Source organism: Chlorocebus sabaeus, unplaced genomic scaffold (assembly GCF_047675955.1).
Source record: "Chlorocebus sabaeus isolate Y175 unplaced genomic scaffold, mChlSab1.0.hap1 unalloc_scaffold_109, whole genome shotgun sequence".
Classification (NCBI taxonomy): domain Eukaryota; kingdom Metazoa; phylum Chordata; class Mammalia; order Primates; family Cercopithecidae; genus Chlorocebus; species Chlorocebus sabaeus.
In genome coordinates this window covers 137,655-156,720 of record NW_027326846.1, presented here as the reverse complement: position 1 = coordinate 156,720, position 19,066 = coordinate 137,655, and the positions used below count along the sequence as shown (strand labels likewise).

General features: G+C 44.9%; 1 protein-coding gene and 1 long non-coding RNA gene across 2 annotated transcripts in view; one reads left to right on the top strand and one right to left on the bottom strand.

The window, feature by feature from the left end:
- The first annotated feature begins 766 nt into the window (after positions 1-766).
- LOC140710946 (SH3 domain and tetratricopeptide repeat-containing protein 1-like) overlaps positions 767-19,066 on the top strand; it is a 40,624-nt gene continuing 22,324 nt past the window's right edge. The window contains 2 exon segments of the mRNA XM_073013932.1: positions 767-4,281; positions 6,111-6,275. Of these exon segments, the coding sequence (XP_072870033.1) occupies positions 6,236-6,275 (40 nt within the window). The 5' untranslated portion in view covers positions 767-4,281; positions 6,111-6,235.
- Positions 9,423-15,994, bottom strand: LOC140710948 (uncharacterized). The gene is made up of 3 exons (XR_012092119.1): positions 15,754-15,994; positions 13,350-13,639; positions 9,423-9,687 (listed from the first exon to the last, which is right to left on the bottom strand). It is a non-coding gene; the product is annotated as an uncharacterized lncRNA (long non-coding RNA).

Genomic DNA, 19,066 nt, shown 5'->3' with positions numbered 1-19,066 from the left:
GGGTCATTTTGACTCATAGGTGCCTTTTCCACTTTCACTGCTGATAACTGTGTTACAGATGAAAGTTTTGTTTTTGACACTGAAGAGGGCTTAAAAGAGTGAGCTATTATGGCACATCTAAGTCTGCTAAAATAGAACCACGGGGGAGTGTAGGAAAATCTCTTCTAAATTATGGATCATATATGGTGAACATTAAAAGCCACGTGTACCTAAGTTGAAAAATCAAAACATGTCTTGTATTTGGGTGACCCCGGTAATTCCGGATGCCACTGTGCCTTGTGTAAACCCAGGATGCTGAGGTGTAGGGATCAACAGGCTTTTTCAGGACATCTGTGCTTCTCCCTTGGGGTAAAGTGGGGCAGCAGTAGGAGCGCACAGCTGTTGGGCCCCTAATATTTGTCAGCTGTTTTACATGTGAGATTCCATTTAATGCAATCTTGGAGGTAAAATTATGTTATTGAAGATGAAGATAGAGGCTTAGAGAAGTTAAGAAAATTGTTCAAGATCACGTCATTTGTTTTGTTTTGCTTTGTTTTGTTTTGTTTTGAGACAGAGTTTTGCTCTTCTTGCCCTGGCTGGAGTGCAATGGTGCAATCTCGGCTCACCACAACCTCTGCTTCCCAGGTTCAAGTGATTCTCCTGCCTCAGCCTCCCGAGTAGCTGAGATGACAGGCATGCGCCACGATGCCAGGCTGATTTTGTATTTTTTGTAGGGACAGAGTTTTTCTATATTGGTTAGGCTGGTCTTGAACTCCCAACCTCGGTTAATCTGCCCAACTCGGCCTCCCAAAGTGCTTGAATTACAGGTGCGAGCCACCACGCCTGACCAAGGCCATGTAATTTCTTAAGTGCAAAGATGAAGTACTTGATGAACCCAGAAGTTTCACTTCAAGGCCCTTGATATTTCCATAACACATGGTTCCTTCCCTGGTTGGTGGGAGTGACTGAAGAACTCAAGGAAGCTGTGTTTTGTGGAAAGAGGACCTGAGGGGTGTATGGTCTTTCCAGGCTTGGAATCTGCCATGCTGGGCTTCTGAATTGTATAGCTTGACCATATAGAGAAGCCCCTCATTTAAGACTTATTCTTCGGGGGAAATAAAGGAAAGCCGCCCACATGAGATAGGCAGAGGCGACTTTCTCAGAGCTGCTGTGGCAAGAAAGTCAGCACCAACACTTGCGTGTGGCAGAGACTGACATGCAAGTGAGTGGCGGATGAGGAGTGGGGAAGCTTCAGGATGGAAAGAACGGCTCCCAGTGGAGGCTGTTGTGGGGGCTGGAGGCGGCTGTGCAGAAGTGGGGTGTCCTATGTGATTGGTTAGGGGCATATTTGGCTTTCTCTGAATGATCCTAACTGGAAACAGGGGCCAAAATTAGGGTGGCTGTCAGTTTTGAGTCAAGTCCTGGTCACCTGGGACAGAGTTGTGGTTTAGTCTCTGGGTTGTGGAGAGAGAGCAGTCTGGCTTCCTGTCTGATGTGCTAGCCTGGCTGGCCTCCTGGCTGTTGACTGTAGATAGGGGATTGGTTTCCTGGGTGGGCAGCTACAGGTTGTGATCTGAGTTCTGTCTTTCTACATATGATCAGGCATGGTCTGTTTGTATATTCAGCCCCTCATTTTTCTTGTCAGTAAAAATATCAAGTGACAAATTGGACACATTGGGAAGTTTTTAGATGTCTGTGTCCCCTGGAGGAAGTTTTGACGTTCACATTTAATCAGAATGAATGTAAACAATTGGGCCATTTATCTTGAAGATGTAAAATAGGAAATCTTCAACAATACTACCTCGGCGCCATTGCCTCTCTGTCCATCGTTAGGGAATGTGTTTTTATCCACCGCCGGCTCATCGTCCACCAGTTTGTGGTTGATCCACTTCTCTATACGTCTTGTCTTGTGTGCAACTCATTGTTTGCTAGTGTTAGCTTTCCCCTTCGTCAGTGTAGTTTATTTGTGTAGCCTCTGTTGGTAGGAAGTTATTTGTGGAATTTGTGAATGGAAGGGACCTTGGAGGTCTGCTAGGTCGACCCAGTGATTTTAGAGATAAACGGAAATACAGGGAAATGTTCCAGCTTTTTTGGTGACAAAACCAGGAATAGAAAGCAGTGTTCTTTGTGCCACAATGTCATTGGAAGACAGCTCAATGTGGGCCTAAAATGCAGAGTAACTAACTTTCATTTATCTCTGCTTCTGACTCTTGTTATCAGACATTTTAAATTGACCTAAATGTGTTAGCAGAAATATGAAAAGTCCTGACTTGTTTACATACAAGGTACTTTGTCACCTACTCATTTGGGTTTTTTTCCAACAACAACAAGGATTTCAAGGATTGAAAAGACATTGTTACAAACTGAATGTTTATGTCTCCCCCAGATTCTTGTACTGGAGCCCTAACTGCCAGTGTGATGGTATTAGGGGATAGGACCTTTGGGAGGTGATTAGGGTTAGATGAGGTCATGAGCATAGGCCCTGGTCTGACAGGATTGGTGCCCTTAGAAGAAGAGAAACTAGGCCAGGTGTGGTGGCTCACACCTGTAATCCCAGCACTTTGGGAGTCCGAGGTGGGCAGATCACGAGGTCAGGAGATTGAGACCATCCTGAAATCCTGTTTCTACTAAACATACGAAAATTAGTTGGGTGTGGTGGCACGTGCCTGTAATCCCAGCTACTCGGGAGGCTGAGGCAGGAGAGTTGCTTGAACCAGGGAGTCGGAGGTTGCAGTGAGTTGAGATTCTGCCACTGCACTCCAGCCTGGTGACAGAGCGAGAGTCTGTCTCCAAAAAAAAAAAAAAAAAAAAAAAAAAAGAAGAAGAGGAGAAAGCAGAGAGCTCGCACTGTCCTGGTGTGAGGAAACAAGAAGAAAGGTGGCTGTCTGCAAGCCAGGAAGAGGTCCCTGTCAGGGAACTGAGTCGGCCGACACTTTGATCTTGGACTTCCAGCCTCGAGAGCTGTGAGAAATAAACTAATGCTTAAACCACACAGCCTATGGTGTTTTTGATGGTATTTGCCTATGGTATTATGGCCATCTGATTTGACTGATACAGAGATGGTTCCAGAATACTGTAGCCTGTATCTGAGTTGGTGATGCCATGAAAATAAATGTGGTAGTTCATTCCTTTATATAAAGATAGTGCTGTGAGCCGAGTGCCTTTGCTCATGTCTTAGTTGAGTCTTGTTTTCTTATAATAGCTTCCTAATTTCTCTTTTCCCCCTCTAATTTATATTATATCGCTGGATTAAATCATATATGGTATGATTTTATACTTTATGTATATACAAACTTGTAGTGATTTTATTTCATTTGATTTGATTTTTGAGACATGCCCTTGCTCTGTTGCTCAGGCTGGAATGCAGGCGTGTCATGACAGCTCACTGTAACCCTAAATTCCTGGGCTCAAGTGATCCTCCCGCCTCAGCCTCCTGAGTAGCTGGGACTACAGGTGTGCTATCCTGCCTAGCTAATTTTTAAATTTTTTGTAAGGACAGTCTTGCTGTGTTGTCCAGAGTGGTTTCAAACTCCTGGCCTCAAGCAGTCCTCTCGCCTCAGCCTCTCAAAGCACTGGATTACAGGCATGAGCTGTCACACCCGGCCCAGTGATTTTTCATTGTTAAGATCGAGGACAGATTCTCTGGCTTGGCATTCAAGGCTCATGATCGGGGCGTGATATGCAAATTTGGGTTTCGTGTTTCCATTCACACCATCAGCCTTGCACTCCAGCTTGTTGTCTAAGCCCTCTTCTGAAGCCCAGACTGAGAGCTGCACTTAGAATTTATACCTTCTCATCTCTTCATCGTCTTCGCCTATGTTCTTATCTCCATCTGGGACATCGTCTCCACACTTCTGCCTCTTTAAATCTTCTCCATCCTTCAAGACTTGAAATACTTCTGTTACATGATCCCCGCTCTGACGTCCAAACTAGAATTAATCTTTCTTCCTTTGAACTCTGATAGTGCTTTATGTTTTTCATCCTTTAATTATACAGCAGTCCTGTGTGTTAGATATTATTATTCTCCCAGTTTTTCATAGTTACTTTGAAAATATTTGCTGTAGTCACATATTTGGAATAGGTAATATGAGCGACAATCAAAAGGTTCTGGAGAGTGAAAGGCAGTTCTACTCCCATCACTGCCCTGTGATCACTCTTGCCAGTTTTTGTTTGTTTGTTTGTTTTTCCAAGGCAGAGTCTTGCTCTGTCACCAGGCTGGTGTGATCTCCGCTCACTGCAGCCTCCGCCTCCCGGGTTCAAGCGGTTCTCCTGCCTCAACCTCCTGAGTAGCTGAGACTACAGGTGTGCACCACCATGCCCAGATAAGTTTTGTATTTTGAGTAGAGACGGTGTTTCGCCATGTTGGCCAGGATGGTCTGGATATCTTGACCTCGTAATCCACCTGCCTCAGCCTCTCAAAGTGCTGGGATTACACACGTGAGCCACTGCACCCAGCCTATGTGTCTTGTTTTTAAAAACACAGATGTTGGCATAAGATAAACACGGTGGTCCACCGGTAAGTATTTAGGTTGTTCCCAACCTTTTGCATTAATCAATGCTGAGATGTACATAATTCTTGCATATTTGCGTGAATATGTTCATAGGATGCATTGCTAGAAATGGAATTGTGGGATCCAGGGTTCTGTGCATTTTAAATATTGATGGGTGTTGCCGGATTCCCTTCCGTTAGGGCCATACCGTTATCTCACTGTCAATGTGTAAGGGCGCCTGTTTCTATTTCCTTGCCAACAGCTTCTTCTCAACTTTTTTGTTTGACATCACACACACACACACACACACACACACACACAGAGATACACACACACACACACACACACACACACACAGATACACACACACACACACACACAGATACACACACACACCCACACACACACACACACACAGATACACACACACACACACACACACATACACACACACACACACACACACACACAAATAGCCCGCTTGTTCCAAAAGCATGGACATTTTACATTTCTACTTACAGTGTGCGCACACTGACTGAAGCTCTGTGTTGCAGTGATATGTGTTGCTAGGATTGTGGCTCTGTTTCGAATTTGCTAGCCAGGCTATGGCTTTCCAGTCAGGTATTTCTTGTTTTGTTCATGCTGTTGCTGTCCTTGGGCTGTGTGAATTTCCCTCCACTGCCCAGCCAGATTTCCTTTCCGGTGGACGGGCTTAGTGTCTCATCCAGCAGCCCTGTGCCCTGGTGATCTGGGCCGAGTGTGTCATCCGATGGCCCTGTTTCCTGGTGACCTGGGCCGAGTGTCTCATCTGGCAGCCCTGTTTCCTGGTGACCTGGGCCGAGTGTCTCATCCGGCAGCCCTGTTTCCTGGTGATCTGGGCTGAGTGCCTCCATGAGAAGTTGCACCCATCTTCTCCAGTAGTGCATCATTTCACAGCAAGCAACACATTTTCACCACGTTTCTAGTGGGACATGTGCTAGCTCTTTTCTGGGCATCAGCAGACCTGGCTTTTTTCTGGTTCAAGCAACAGCTGGTGAGTTACCAAAGACAAGTCGCATCTGGCCCCTGGTCCTTTGCTTTATAAGTAGAATCACAGTCCGAGTGGGCATCACTGCCCTGGTCTCTCTGCGGTGCTGAGTGTTGTGGGGATGATGGCTAAGTGTCAGGGTGCATTTCCACCACTAGGGGATTACAGTCCAGCAAAGACACAGGAGGAAAGCTAACAGCCCCGGGCAGGTACACAGAACCAGAGGAGTTTGGAAGGGTGGTTCCAAGCTCCGTGGTGTGATTGATGTGATCACAATAAACATTTTATCTCTAAGTCTTGGGCCATTGGACCAAGAGAAGAGAGAGCTGGTGTTGAGTTGTAGTGAGAGGTGTGTGGTTCGTGTACCTGCTGAGCCTGGCTGGGACTCAATTCCATTTTACCTTCTGTTTCCACCTTTTTCATGCTCCTGCTTGTTTCTCCAGAAAAAATTGCAATAAATTCTTTTCAAAAATTTTACAAAAGCCATAGATGCTTATTGAAAATAGTTCAAATGATATAGAAGACAGAAAGATAGTGAATGTTTTTCTGTTGTGTGTTTGGATGAATGTGTCTTTGGGGTAGTCACTATTAACACTGGGTGTATTTCCTTCCAGATCTTTTCCAGTGTACCTACAAATATGTATGTACACTTTGTAAAGAACAAAATAGTACCTGATAAACACTGAGTCTCCCTACTCCCACTGCGCAGTCTACGTGGACATCCTTTCATGGTGATACGATGAGACCTGATCGACTCCTTTTGTTCGCTGGAGTGACAGGTAATAATAGCAACAGATAACTCACCTTCAGCGGGCATTTAGCATGTGGCAGGGTCTGTGCTCCAGGCAGGCTACATGAAGTGGGTCTTAAGGCTTTTTACAACAATGCTATGGGTGAACACAGTGATTGTTAACATTTTGCAAATGATAGAATTGCAGTAGAGAGAAGCAGAGCTGCTTGCTCAAACTCATGGCACGATTCCCGAGAGAGAGAACACTTTTAAAACAATTGTTGTTATAGCCAGGTGATTCACGATCATTTCAAGAAATAGTGCATTCAGTGAATAGATTTCAGGGTCTGGTACAGTCTGGGAGTTGTTCCTGAAAATGTACTGGGCTAGAGGTAAGGGAACGGTCCATTGGCCCTGGGACCCTAGTGCAAGGAGGGAGGTCCCGGGGAGAGGGGGCATGGAGAGGAGGTCTCTGAACAAACCTTGCAACATCCATTTCTGCCGAATCTGGCCCGAGGTCTGGTTCTTGACATGTACACTTTTCAGAGATACTTGGTTTTGATTTTTATCATGGCTCACCTGAGCAGCCATGGTTTCAAACTGCCTGGAGATGTGGTCTGGAAGGCCAGTGCTATGCCCATCCTTCCCGCTCCTGCAGGAGGGGAGTCATCCTGGGACTAGAGGGCTTCGCCTGTAATCAGCTATCTCATAATAAGTGGATTTGATGCTGGTTTCGCTAGGTCAGGAAATTTCCCATTTGGAAGGAAAACGGATATTTGTTTTTGGGTTTTGCTGAAGAGTCACAGGGTTCAGAGCAGGGACTGGAAGTTTGTTGAGACACATGTGAGTGCACTCAAACATCTTCCATGAAGCGGGGAAATAAACAGTGTTCCAGAGAGGTCCCTGGCTTTGGGATATAAATATTTCTGTAACAGAATGGTACTGGATGTCTGCTGTATTTTTTTTCTCTACTATTTTGGCAAGTTTTATTTGGGTGTGTGTCTCCTGTACAGAAGGTATGACATCAGTTTTTGCCACCAAGTATTTACAGCCGTCGGTGCCTCCTATGTGGGTCACTTTTGTGCTGTGGTTTCTTTGCGGAAATTGTAGGTCTCCTACCCAAAGCACATTGCCCATTTCAAGATGCTCCTGGTTTCTGAACACCTGTGGCAGTGCCTTCCATGTGGGTGAAGCCAGCCGAGAAAGTATCCCTCCCCAGGAGGTGGGGATTGGTGATTGCCTGAGGGAGGAGGCCGGGGATGAGCCCTGGACTAGAACTTGTCACCGGCTGCTTTTCCTTCCCCTCCTCTCCCTCCTATTTTTCCACCACCCCCACTTTTTAAAAATTTCTTATAAAAAATTAAGCAATTATTTTGGTTTCGTTTATTCACTATTCCTTGCTAATTTTATGCAGAGTGAGCCTGGGACAATGGGAAGGAAAGTTGTACTTAGCTTCAGATGATCCTACCAGCCCAGCATTGAGGGGCTTCCACCAGGCGGCATTATCAAGTGGCATTGTGGAGGTTCTCCTTTCAGTCCTCAGCGTTAACCAGCAGAGGCAGGTGATACTTATTCCTGGTTAATGTTGAGGAAGTTGAGCTCAAAGTGGCTAAGGGAACTTCCCAAAGTCACATAGGAAGTAGCAGAGTAGAACCAAACACAGATTGTCTCTGAATCAGGCAGGTCATCAGATTCCAAAATGGGCTCTTACTTTTTGGAGGTCAAAAAGCTGAACAGACACAGATCTATCTTTCTTTCTTTCTTTCTCTCTTTCTTTCTCTCTTTCTTTCTTTCTCTCTTTCTCTCTTTCTCTCTGTCTTTCTGTCTGTCTTTCTGTCTTTCTTTCTTTCTTTCATTTTCTTTCTCCTCCTCCTCTTCTTCTTCTTCTTCTTCTTTTTCCTCTCCTCCCTCTCCTCCCTCTCCTCCCCCTCCTCCCCCTCCTCCCCCTCCTCCTCCTTCTTCTCCTCCTTCTACTCCTCCTCCTTCTCCTTCTTTCTCCTTTCTTCTTCTTACTTCTTCTTTCTTCTTCTTTCTTCTCCTTCTTTCTTCTCCTTCTTCTTTCTTCTCCTTCTCCTTCTTCTTTCTTCTTCTTCTTTCTTCTTCTTCTTCTTCTTCTTCTTCTTCTTCTTCTTCTTCTTCTTCTTCTTCTTCCTCCTCCTCCTCCTCCTCCTCCTCCTCCTCCTCCTCCTCCTCCTCCTCCTCCTCCTTCTTCTTCCTTCTTCTTCTTCTTTCTTCTTCCTTCTTCTTCTTCTTCTTCATTTTTTTCTTTTGAGCTAGGTTTTCAGTATGTTGCCTAGGCTGGTCTAGGCTCAAGCTGTTCTCCTGCCTTAGCGTTCTGAGTGCTGGGCTTACAGGTTTGTGTCACCACATCCAAGCGAACAGAGATTTCTTTAAAGAAGATTTACAAATGGCGAAAAAATATGTGAAAAAAATGCTCAGTATCACTTATAATCAGAGAAATGCAAGTCAAAACCACAGTGAGGTATCATCTCACCGGTTAGGATGGGTATTATCAAAAAGACAAAAAATAACAAGTGCTGGCGAGGATATGGAGACAAGGGAGCTCTTACACACTGTAGGGGTGTGTAAACTAGAGCAGCTGGCTGGGCGCAGGGCGCACGCTGACATCCCAGCACTTTGGGAAGCCGAGGCCGGCAGATCACCTGAGGTCAGGAGTTTGAAACCAGTCTGGCCAACATGGTGAAACCCCGCCTCTACTAAAAACACAAAAATTAGCTGGGAGCGGTGGATCACACCTGTAATCCCGGTGCTGTTGGGCGGCTGAGGTGGGCGGGTCACTTGAGCCCACGAGTTCAAGACCAGCCTGGCCAACGTGGCGACACCCCATCTCTACTAAAAAATACAAAAATTTGCCAGGTGCAGTGGCGGGCGCCGGTAATCCCACCTACTCAGAAGGCTGAGGCATGAGAACCACTGGAACACGGGAGGCGGATGCTACAGTGAGCAAGCCGAGATTGCACCATTGTATTCCACCCTGGGCAACAGTGAGACTCTGTCGCGAAGAGAAAAAAGAGAAAGAGTAAGAGTAAGCTAGGGCACCCACTATGGCAAACAGTATGGAGGTTCCTCAGAAAACTGCAGATGAAATTACAGTGTGATCCAGTAGTCCCACTACAGTGTAGATACCCAAAGAAAAGGAAATCAGTGTCGGAGGGGCATCCACACCTCTGTTTCCTACAGCACTGTTCACCATAGCCAAGATATGGAATCAGCCTCGGTGTCCAACAGCAGATGATGGATAGAGAAAATGTGGTCTTTATACACAGTGGAGTACTATTCAGCCATAACACAGGATGAAGTCCTGTTATTCTCCACAACGTGAATGGAACTGGAAGATATTACGAAGTAAGCCAGGAACAGAAAGTCACACAGCACATGTTCTCTTATGTGGAAGGTAAAAAAGAGTGGATCTCATGGAAGTTGAAAGTAGACAGAGGATCCTAGAGGGTGAGAAGGGTGGGGGGAGAGGGAGATAGGGAGAAATTTGTTAAAGGATACAAAATTATAGCTGGATAGGAATAAGTTCTAGTGTTCTATAACATAGGATGACTATAGTTAACAAGAATATATAGTTTCAGGCTGTGCGCGGTGGCTCATGCCTGTAATTCTAGCACTTTGGGAGGCTGAGGTGGGTGAAACACCTGAGGTCAGGAGTTTGAGACCAGCCTGGCCAACGTGGTGAAACCCCATCTGTACTAAAAATACAAAAATTAACCGGGCATAGTGGTGGGTGCCTGTAACCCCAGTTACCAGGGAGGCCGAGGCAGGAGAGTAGCTTGAACCTGGGAAGCAGATGTTGCAGTGAGCTGAGATCACACCACTGCACTCTAGCCTGGGCAACAGAGCAAGACTTTGTCTCAAAAAAAAAAAAAAAAAAATGTAGTTTCAGATAATTGGAGGAAGGGTATTGAACGTTACCAACACAAAGAAATGATAAATGTTTGAGATGGTGGATATGCTAATTACACTGATCACATACATTACATGTATTATAACATCACTCTGTGTGCTCCATACATATGTACAGTACACAATTATGTGTCAATTAAAAAAGAAAAAGCTGAACTTAGATTGGAATGGCTATGAAGTAGCTAGCTTTTTCATATTTTTGGTATAGACCCTAGGCATTTATGTTAAGTAAACTACCGTTGGCTTTAGGAAATGTTTAGTATTTGAATTTTAGCCTTGCATTTTATAATACAGAGCAGTAAAACTGTAAGTTTACTTTAGATACAGTCACAGGGGTTGGCCGTGATGACTTTTTTATGTAATAAGGGGGAAATATACCTTAATTAATAGGCATACATGCTCATTTTTCTCCCTTGTACACATTTTCAGCTGTTGTACAGGCATTGTGATACTTATGTAAACAGTATACGATATCTTAGGTAGGAATCAGAATTTTAAGGTAAGAATACTTAGAGTTATATATTTTTCAAGCTTTCAAAGTGGACATTTTGCATGTCCATTTTATAACTGTAATTAAATTTTCAAAAAGACAATACCTGTCTTTAATATGGGTGATGCCCTAGCATTTTTTTTTTTTGGAGACAGGGTCTCACTTTCTCCCAGGCTGGAGTGTAGTGGTGCGATCATGGCTCACTGCAGCTTCAGCCTCATAGGCTCGAGAGATCCTCCCACCTCAGCCTCCCATGTAGCTGGGACCACAGGTGTACAACACCATGCCCAGCTAATGTTTAAAATTTTTTTGCAGAGACAGGGCCTTCCTCTGTTGCTCAGGCTGGTCTGGAATTCCCGGGTTCAAGTGATTCTCCTGCTTCATCCTCCCAAAGTGCTGTGATTATCGTCCTGTGCCACTGCCTGGCCCCATATAAGTGGGATGATGACTTGAGCCTAGGGGTTCCACACCAGCCTGGGTAACATGGCACAAGATCCTGTCTCTACAAAAACTAAAAAAATTAACTGGTCATGGTGGCACCTGCCTGTGGTCCCAGCTACTCCAGGAGGCTGAAGCAGGAGGATAACTTGAGCCCAGGAGTCGAGGCTGCAGTGAGCTCTGATCTTGTCATTGCATTCCAGCGTGGGTGACAGAGTGATACGTTGTCTCTTAAGAAAAGTTACTGGCTACCTGATTATTCATAGGGAAAAAACCTGAACTCTGACCTAAACCTCATACCTCGTACAAAAATTAACTCAAAATGGATCGTGGACTAGAACGTAAAATGCAAAATAAAGATGAAAAGAGGAGCTAGAGACTGGGAGAAACTATTTGCAAACTACATGTCTGATAAAGGACTCATATCTATAATATATAAAGAACTATCCAAATTCAGCAGTGAAACCAAATCATCTACTTTGAAAATGAATAAGAGACCTTAAGAGACATTTCAGATAACATATAAGCACATGAAAAGATGTTCACCATCATGAGCCATCAGAAAAATGCACACTAAAGCTACATCACTATACACCTATCAGAATGCCTAAAATAAAAAGTAGTAACAAGACCAATGCTGGTGAGGATGCAGGCAAACGGGATCACTCACACTTGGCTGCTGGGAATGGAAGATGGTACAGCCAATCTGGAAAACAGCTTGACAGTTTCTTAAAAAACTCAATGTGCAATTGCCATAGGATGCAGCACTCACATTCATGGGCAGTTATCCCAGAGAAATGAAGACTTATGTTCACACAAAAGCCTATATGTATCTGTTCATAGCAGCATTATTTATAAAGGCTAGAAACTGGAAACAGCCTGGAGACTGCTCAGCAGGTGAATGGTTAAACAAACTGGTGCACCCAGGCCCCAGATACCACTCTGCAGTAGTTAATGACATCCTTGTTCATCAGTCTTTCAAACTAGAAACCACCATCGTGCTTACTCCCCTTTTTTCCATCCTGGTGGACTTCATTTTGTATTTCTTTCCAATGCATTTTCCCTCTGTCCTTTCTGGTTGCACCTCATGCCTCATTTGAACCGTTGTAAGAGCCCCCGAATTGTTTATCTGCCTCATCATGGAATCCTTTCTACACTTCATGTCCCGCATTGTCATTGGAACAATCTTTCCAAAACATGAACAAACTAACTTAAAAGAAATATCCCAGGTAGCCTTCCAAATAAGTATAAGCTTTCTGTTAGAAGTTTGACTTCTTGCCTATAGGGATCCCGAGGACTGTAGAGAGACAGATTTGCTGTCTGCATTTTAAGATCAGGCAGAAATCCCTGGAGGGGCCCATGTGGAACAGTGGCACAAATACTGGTTCTAGAATCAGAAGCCCTCATATCCTGGTTCTAACACTAGCTGGATGTTCTTGAGAAAGTTTTGGTTTCAAACCTCAGTATGAGGAAGCATACTCAAGGGATCACACAAGGCTGCTGGGAGGAGCAGATGAGGGGCATGGTGAACATGCTGTGTAATCCGTGAAGTACGTCTTATGTGTGAGAAGTGGAACTGTGTGGATAACGGTTCTGGAATCATTGTATGAAAACGATGGAAAGCACATTCGTAGTTCTGCCTGATGATACCACTGGGCACCTGTGTTGTACGTGACTGCAACATGGGTGAGGCCCGGGTCAGTACAGCTCACAGTTTGGTTTTCATGCAGTTAGAAAGGCCCGAGAGGACCCTTCCCCCCTCCAGCTGTAGGAAGGAGGCGGCTGTCTCCTGCCTCTATTTGGTGGGATTGTCTGTGGCTCCTTGGGGACAGGAATGCAGGGAGTGGGGGAAGAAAGCCGGCCTGACTGCTAACTAGTCACCCTTTCCCCAGGAAGGAGTGGAGGGGTCATTTCGTGGTAACTTGCCAAGTCTTTCTTAACTCATCTGCTCTTTGAAATGACCAGCATGACAAGTAAAAGACCCGTTAGAGACAGATGGGCTGTGTGTCCCGTGCGTTTATGGCTTTGTGGACTCAGAGCTGCCAGAACTCGATAGCTTTCTGGGGAACGGTGGGTCAGCCAAGGGGCTGAAAATAGTGAGAGGAAGAAAATCCACCCTCGTTGCTCTGGTCTGGGAGTGATTCCTGAGGAGAGCGGCATGGAGGGCTCAGCCGTGGGGTCCCTCTCAAGCACACCCTCACCGCAGTGGGAATGCGGGTCTCAACCTCCTTAGGCCTCCGTGATTTTCGTCTGTCACATACTCACCTCCAGCAGGGACGTCTATGGTGATGAGATGAGGGAGCATCATAGCACATGTGGCACTTAGTAGGCTTGCAGTGAGTGGACTCTGGCGTCAGTGGAACAGGAGACTGGGAGCTGCATGTGGACGCACTCACGTGCTGGTTGCATGAGTGGACAGAGGGGAGAGGGACGCTCTGCCGTTCTCCTTTTGGTCTGTCACTCCCGCTGTTGTGAACAGAATCCGTGAGTGTATTCTGTTGCCCCAGTCTACTTGGTAGGCTGATTGTTCAATTTTTTGCTTCCACTTTTGATTTCTTAAGAATGGGAAAAGGAATACTTCAGTTACTTTTCTGGTTGATGGCATACTTTCCTTGATATCACCTTAATGCTTTTTAATTTCTATGTATTTTGGATGCTGGAGCTTGCCTGACATCTGTGTTTTTATGCCTCACCCTCTCGCGTAACTGTTGGCCACACCAGGACCAGAGAGAAGTGACCAGATGGATTGGTAGCAGGGCTAGGACTGGAATTCTCCAGCCTTTTGATGCCCAGCAGAGCAGGCTCTGTTTTCTGTATTGCACTGCTCTTCCCTATTTCGACCCCTGTTAGGACAGTGGATGTGAAATGTAGCTGGACGCTTTTGGGGGTGTGCTAGGAGTGTGGCAGATGCCTCAAACTGGCAGGCAGATGCCTCAAACTGGCATTTTCCCCTGATTCTGAATTCTCATGGCTCAGAGTCAGTCTCTAGGCTACGGACCAGGAAGACGTAGGAAGTTGTTTTGTAGGAAAAACTATGCCAGGGCATTTTTTTCACCCGGTAATTTATTTGGTTTGGACTGGAATAAATCTCTGATATTGGTTTCTTTGCCAATATTATTAGGGAGTGGAGCCTGACTTGTTAACTTAATCCGATTCATAGTGCTTAGAATCTCAGTGAGTGTGTGTTGAACCGAGCGGAAGTGTGAGAGCATCTTGGACAGTGGTTTGCAAACCTAGCTGCATCTGGGGCGCTGTGAAAAACACAGGCGTGCTTACTCCAGACCAGTTGAAATAGAATCTGCAGGAATGGAGCCTGGGCAGCTATAATGCCGTTAAAAACCCCCAGGTGGTTCTGATATACCCTAAAGGTTGAGTAAAGGTTGAGATCCACTGATCCACAGTGAATTGGAGTCCTGGATCATAGACATGCCTTATGCTTTCACCAGCTTAGAATGGTTCTTGTGCTTTAGAACTGTGAAAAAGTGTTATGCAAACAAGTGTGGAAATAGCCTAAATGCCACATCCTGTTACTACCTGTCATGAAGTACATTGACCAGTTATTCACTCTATTCTGATCTCTACCCATTCCACCTTTTCTTCATGGAACAATGATTTGACAGTTGGTTATGCAGAACCATTGTAAGTCCAGTTTGATTGGCAGGAAACGATTTTGGGTATGAAGTACCTTTTAGGCATTTATTGAACTCTTGTTTGTACCACCGCTGTGCTGGACAGATTATAAATATTACTTCTTTAAACAAGGCCTATGGAGTCAGGCTGCCTGGGATTTGCTAACTAGCTGTGTCATTTGGGACAAGTTTTTAAGCATATATAAACCTGACTTTCATCTATGAAATGGAATGACAAGGGGTAATTATCATCTCACATGATCGTGCAAATGTGTGTGTAAAGTGCCTAGTTTGGTGCCTAACACATAGTAACTACTCAGTAAAGTTATTATTACACCATCATCATCATATTTAAATGTAAATATTAAGAGCTAATAAATTTGTAAAAGGTACTATACCTTTACCCCTTGAATCAAAGACTACTTTAGTTTTAAGCGGTTGGGTGAATTTATCACTTAAATATTGGCCTCTTGAATACCTTGAATTTCAATTGAACGTAGCCAGAGGATTTCATAATTGGACCGTTTCCTCTGGAACTTGGAGCTTTGTTTGTTTGTTTGGTTTCACTTCCTACTCTAAGCTTGGGGCTGTGCACACCTTTATGGTGACTTCTGGTACTGGGGAATCAAAGCTTCATTCGCTGATTTGGAGGAGATGATCTTATGCTATATGAAGCACTCAGACTTTGTTAACTGTGTACCATCCAGACAAGACCAGGTGCTTCCCATGGCAGCCTGTCCTTTTCTTAGCTCTCTCATCAATCTAGCCTGTTCCTTCTATTCCTCTTTATACTAGAACTTGCCTTTGAACAAGGAATGTTGTTTTGTCACTACTAGGTCCCCAGCAATTAGTAATGCCTAGCATATACTAGGTGCCTCCTGAATGTTAATAGGTGATAATCTAGCAGAACACAAGATAAATCCGCAGGTTGAGATTTAAGCTGAGTGGTATGAGCGCTGCATTGGCAAACTTATTAAATCAATTTTGTTAATACAAGTTTAACATATCTTAGTAACTGACTTAGTTCAGGAATCATTTACTGAGTGTCTTCTAGGCCAGACATTGGGGACAGAAAGGTAATAATATATGATCCCTGCCTCATGCGCAGGAAGTCTAGTGTGATGGACAGACACGTGCCAATGGCTGCCATGGAATATGGTGAGCATTAAGATAAAGGGGCACCCTGTGTGCCCTTGGAGCATAGAGCAGGGCTTGTGTTCTGGGAACATGGGCTCCATGTGAAAACACAATTTAAATTTTCTTTCTTTCTTTTTTTTTTTTTTTTGAGATAGAGTCTTGCTCTGTGGTCCAGGTTGGAGTACAGTGGTGTGATCTCGGCTCACTGCAACGTGCTCCCCCCAGGTTCAAGCGATTCTCGTGCCTCAGCCTCCCGAGTAGCTGGCATAACAGGTGTGCGCCACCATGCCCGGCTAATTTTTGCATTTATAGTAGAGATGGAGTTTCACCATGCTGGCCGGGTTGGTCTTGGACTCCTGACATCAGGTGATCCTCCCGCCTCGGCCTTCCAAAGTTCTGAGATTATAGGCATGTAAGTATTCATCCTTTTAAATATCTGCGGGTAGCACTTAACTTTAAATGGGTACTAATTAAACTATTGAATGACTTTAGTATGGATTGAATGACTTTGCTCGGGCCTCGTTTTTAATTTCCTTCATTAGAGAAAAAAAAAAAATGCAGGTTGAATATCCCTCATCCAAACTGCTTGGAACCAGAAGTGTCTCAGATTTTTTTATATTTTTGGATTTTTGAATATTTGTACTATACTTGCTGGTTGAGCCTCCTGAATTCAAAAATCCAGAGTCTGAGCTGTTCCAATGAACATTTCGTTGAGTGTCACGTCGGCACTCAAAAGTTGTGGATTTTGGAGTTTCTGGTTAGGGAGACTCATCCTGTATGGGCGGTGGATTGTCGCAGGAGTTCCGGACCAGAGGTTGGGTGACTAGGGTTTAGTTTTCACTTTGTTACTAAACAGGCTGTTTTCTTCCATAAGCTCAGCTTTAGATCCCCCGGTTGTCAAAGAAGGGAATGGGCCATCTGATGTTTAAGGCCTCTGTTAGTTCTGACTTGGAGACACCTGGCTTCAGTTCATCTTCCTTAGGAGTGGACAAAGAATATGGGAATTTTGAAATTGTTAGTCAACATCTACAGGGTCGTTGCAGCCTGGTTTTGGGTAAAGGTCATCTTTAGTGAGGCCAGGGAGAAACAGTGGTTTAGCTGTCAGCTGAGAGGGGTAAGCGGTTCTATTAATTTTCCTCTGTGGTAGTGGAAGCATTGTTAAGGGTCACAGCGTTAGTGGAGCTGACTGGAAAGAGGAGGGGAACTCACTGTTGCAGGTTATATTGAATGTCTTTTCAGTCACTAAATGCTTTTTATGATATGTTTTTCAGGATTTCAGTGTTGTATGATTTCTCTGTGTTAAGCACAGGAAATTTAACATCAGCAAAAAAGAATGCTCTTTTTTTCTTTTTTTTTTTTTTGAGATGGGGTTTCCCTCTTGTCATCCAGTCTAGAGTGCAGTGGCGTGACCTCAGCTCACTGCTACCTCGGCCTCCTGAGTTCAAGCGATTTTCCTGCCTCAGCCTCCCGAGTAGCTGGGATTACAGGTGCCCGCCAGCATGCCCGGCTAATTTTTGTAGTTTTAGTACACATGGGGCTTTGCCATATTGGCCAGGCTGTTCTTGAACTTCTGACCTCAGGTGATCCTCCTGCCTCGGCTTCCCAAATTGCTGGGATTACAGGCATGAGCTGCCACGCCTGGCCTTGAATGTTCTTTCTGTGGGAATCTACAAAAGCCAGGTTTTGAGTCTAGTGGCAGAAAACCTCTTCTTCATTGTTTAGCTGTGCTGTGAACTTGGAGGGCTTCAAGCCCAGCTGAAAAAGCTGTAGTATTTTCTGTCAGTTGGCTGTCTTGGAGAACTTAATGAGCACTGGGCTGGAGTGATACTGTCAGAGTTCATGAGCGGTGTGAGGCTCTCAAAGCCTAGATACTGGGGTTGCCCAAATACATCGGCTGGTCTCACTATTTCTCTTGGGAGTCGGGGGGTGGAAAATGCAGTGGTCTTAACTCTGCTCTTAATTTGATAGTGCTGTTATTAATGGTAGGAATGATTTCGTATGTTTGCATTTTGCTTTGTAATTCACAGAGAATTTTAAAATCCATTATCTGATTTCATTCCCTCAGCAGTTCTGTGAAAAAGGCAGAGCAGTTTTCATATCTTCTGTTTTCCTGTGATTCTCTTGTGGTTCACAGAAGCTAAGAGCCTTCACCAAGGTCATAGGGTGAATGAGTCGCAGAGCTGCGAGTAGAGGCTCAGGCTTCTAGTGACCCTGTTTCTTCCTTGATAGCTCACTCTCGTGGCGCTATGATCAGGTAACTGCGCATGCTCGGTTTGGTCTTTTGTAAATCCCTGCCCCATTTCGGGGGTGGTTCTTGGGAGGCTTCTATTCATTTTGGAGCATTTAAGTATCTTGTCCTCTCTCCCTCTTCCCAGATGCATGGGCATTTCTGCAGGCCCTCAGGCTGGTCCTTGTGCGTGGGGGCGTCTCCTGCCTCCACGTTGCTTGCACGCCCCCTTCTGAAGGTGCTCTTCCCCGCATGGAGCCCCCTCGTGCTGCCTCCACACTGTAGGCTGTTCGGTAAATGTTCCTAAGTCAGCATCGTTGTTTTCTAGAAATGGGACGGGGTACGGATGCCAAGTTCTTTTCTGTGTGAAGTCTTCGATTGTATCATCTTGCCTTCCCCGTGTGTGCTCCTTGAGGTTGTCGCTGTGCTGCGGTCATCTGTGTTCCCTAGGGTGCCTCCCTTGGAGTCCTGGCCATAGTAGACATGCAGTCAGTGTTCACGGCCTAAATGAGAGAAAGGCCAACAGAGTCATTAAATCTGGAAAATGACAAGTGAGGGAAAGGAATTTTTATTGAAGGCATGTGAAAAAGAAATCTTTTTAGAAAAGTTGACCTGTTTCTCAACTGGAGTTGAATTTCAGCTCAGAAAAAGCAGCTGTGTGCCCAGATGGCTTTGGGATTTCAGTTTGTGACAGATGAATTGAATTTGTTGTTGTATGAATGTGTTATCCTTTTGTGGTTTTATTAGGCCTTTCTCCCAAATGGAATCGATTTTTCTATAAAACTCACACTTCCTTTTTGAGAAGTGTAACACTAATTGTATGGAATGGTCTCCCAAAAGATTACCTGCCACGAACCGAACACACTGCCTCAGACTCACGGCCCCTGGTTTCTGCCTGTGCAGCTGCAGGGCAGAGAGGCACGCTCGAGCTGAAATCAAGACGCGTGTCTGCATCTTCTCTTTCTTGACTGCTGTTTCGTCTCTGAGCT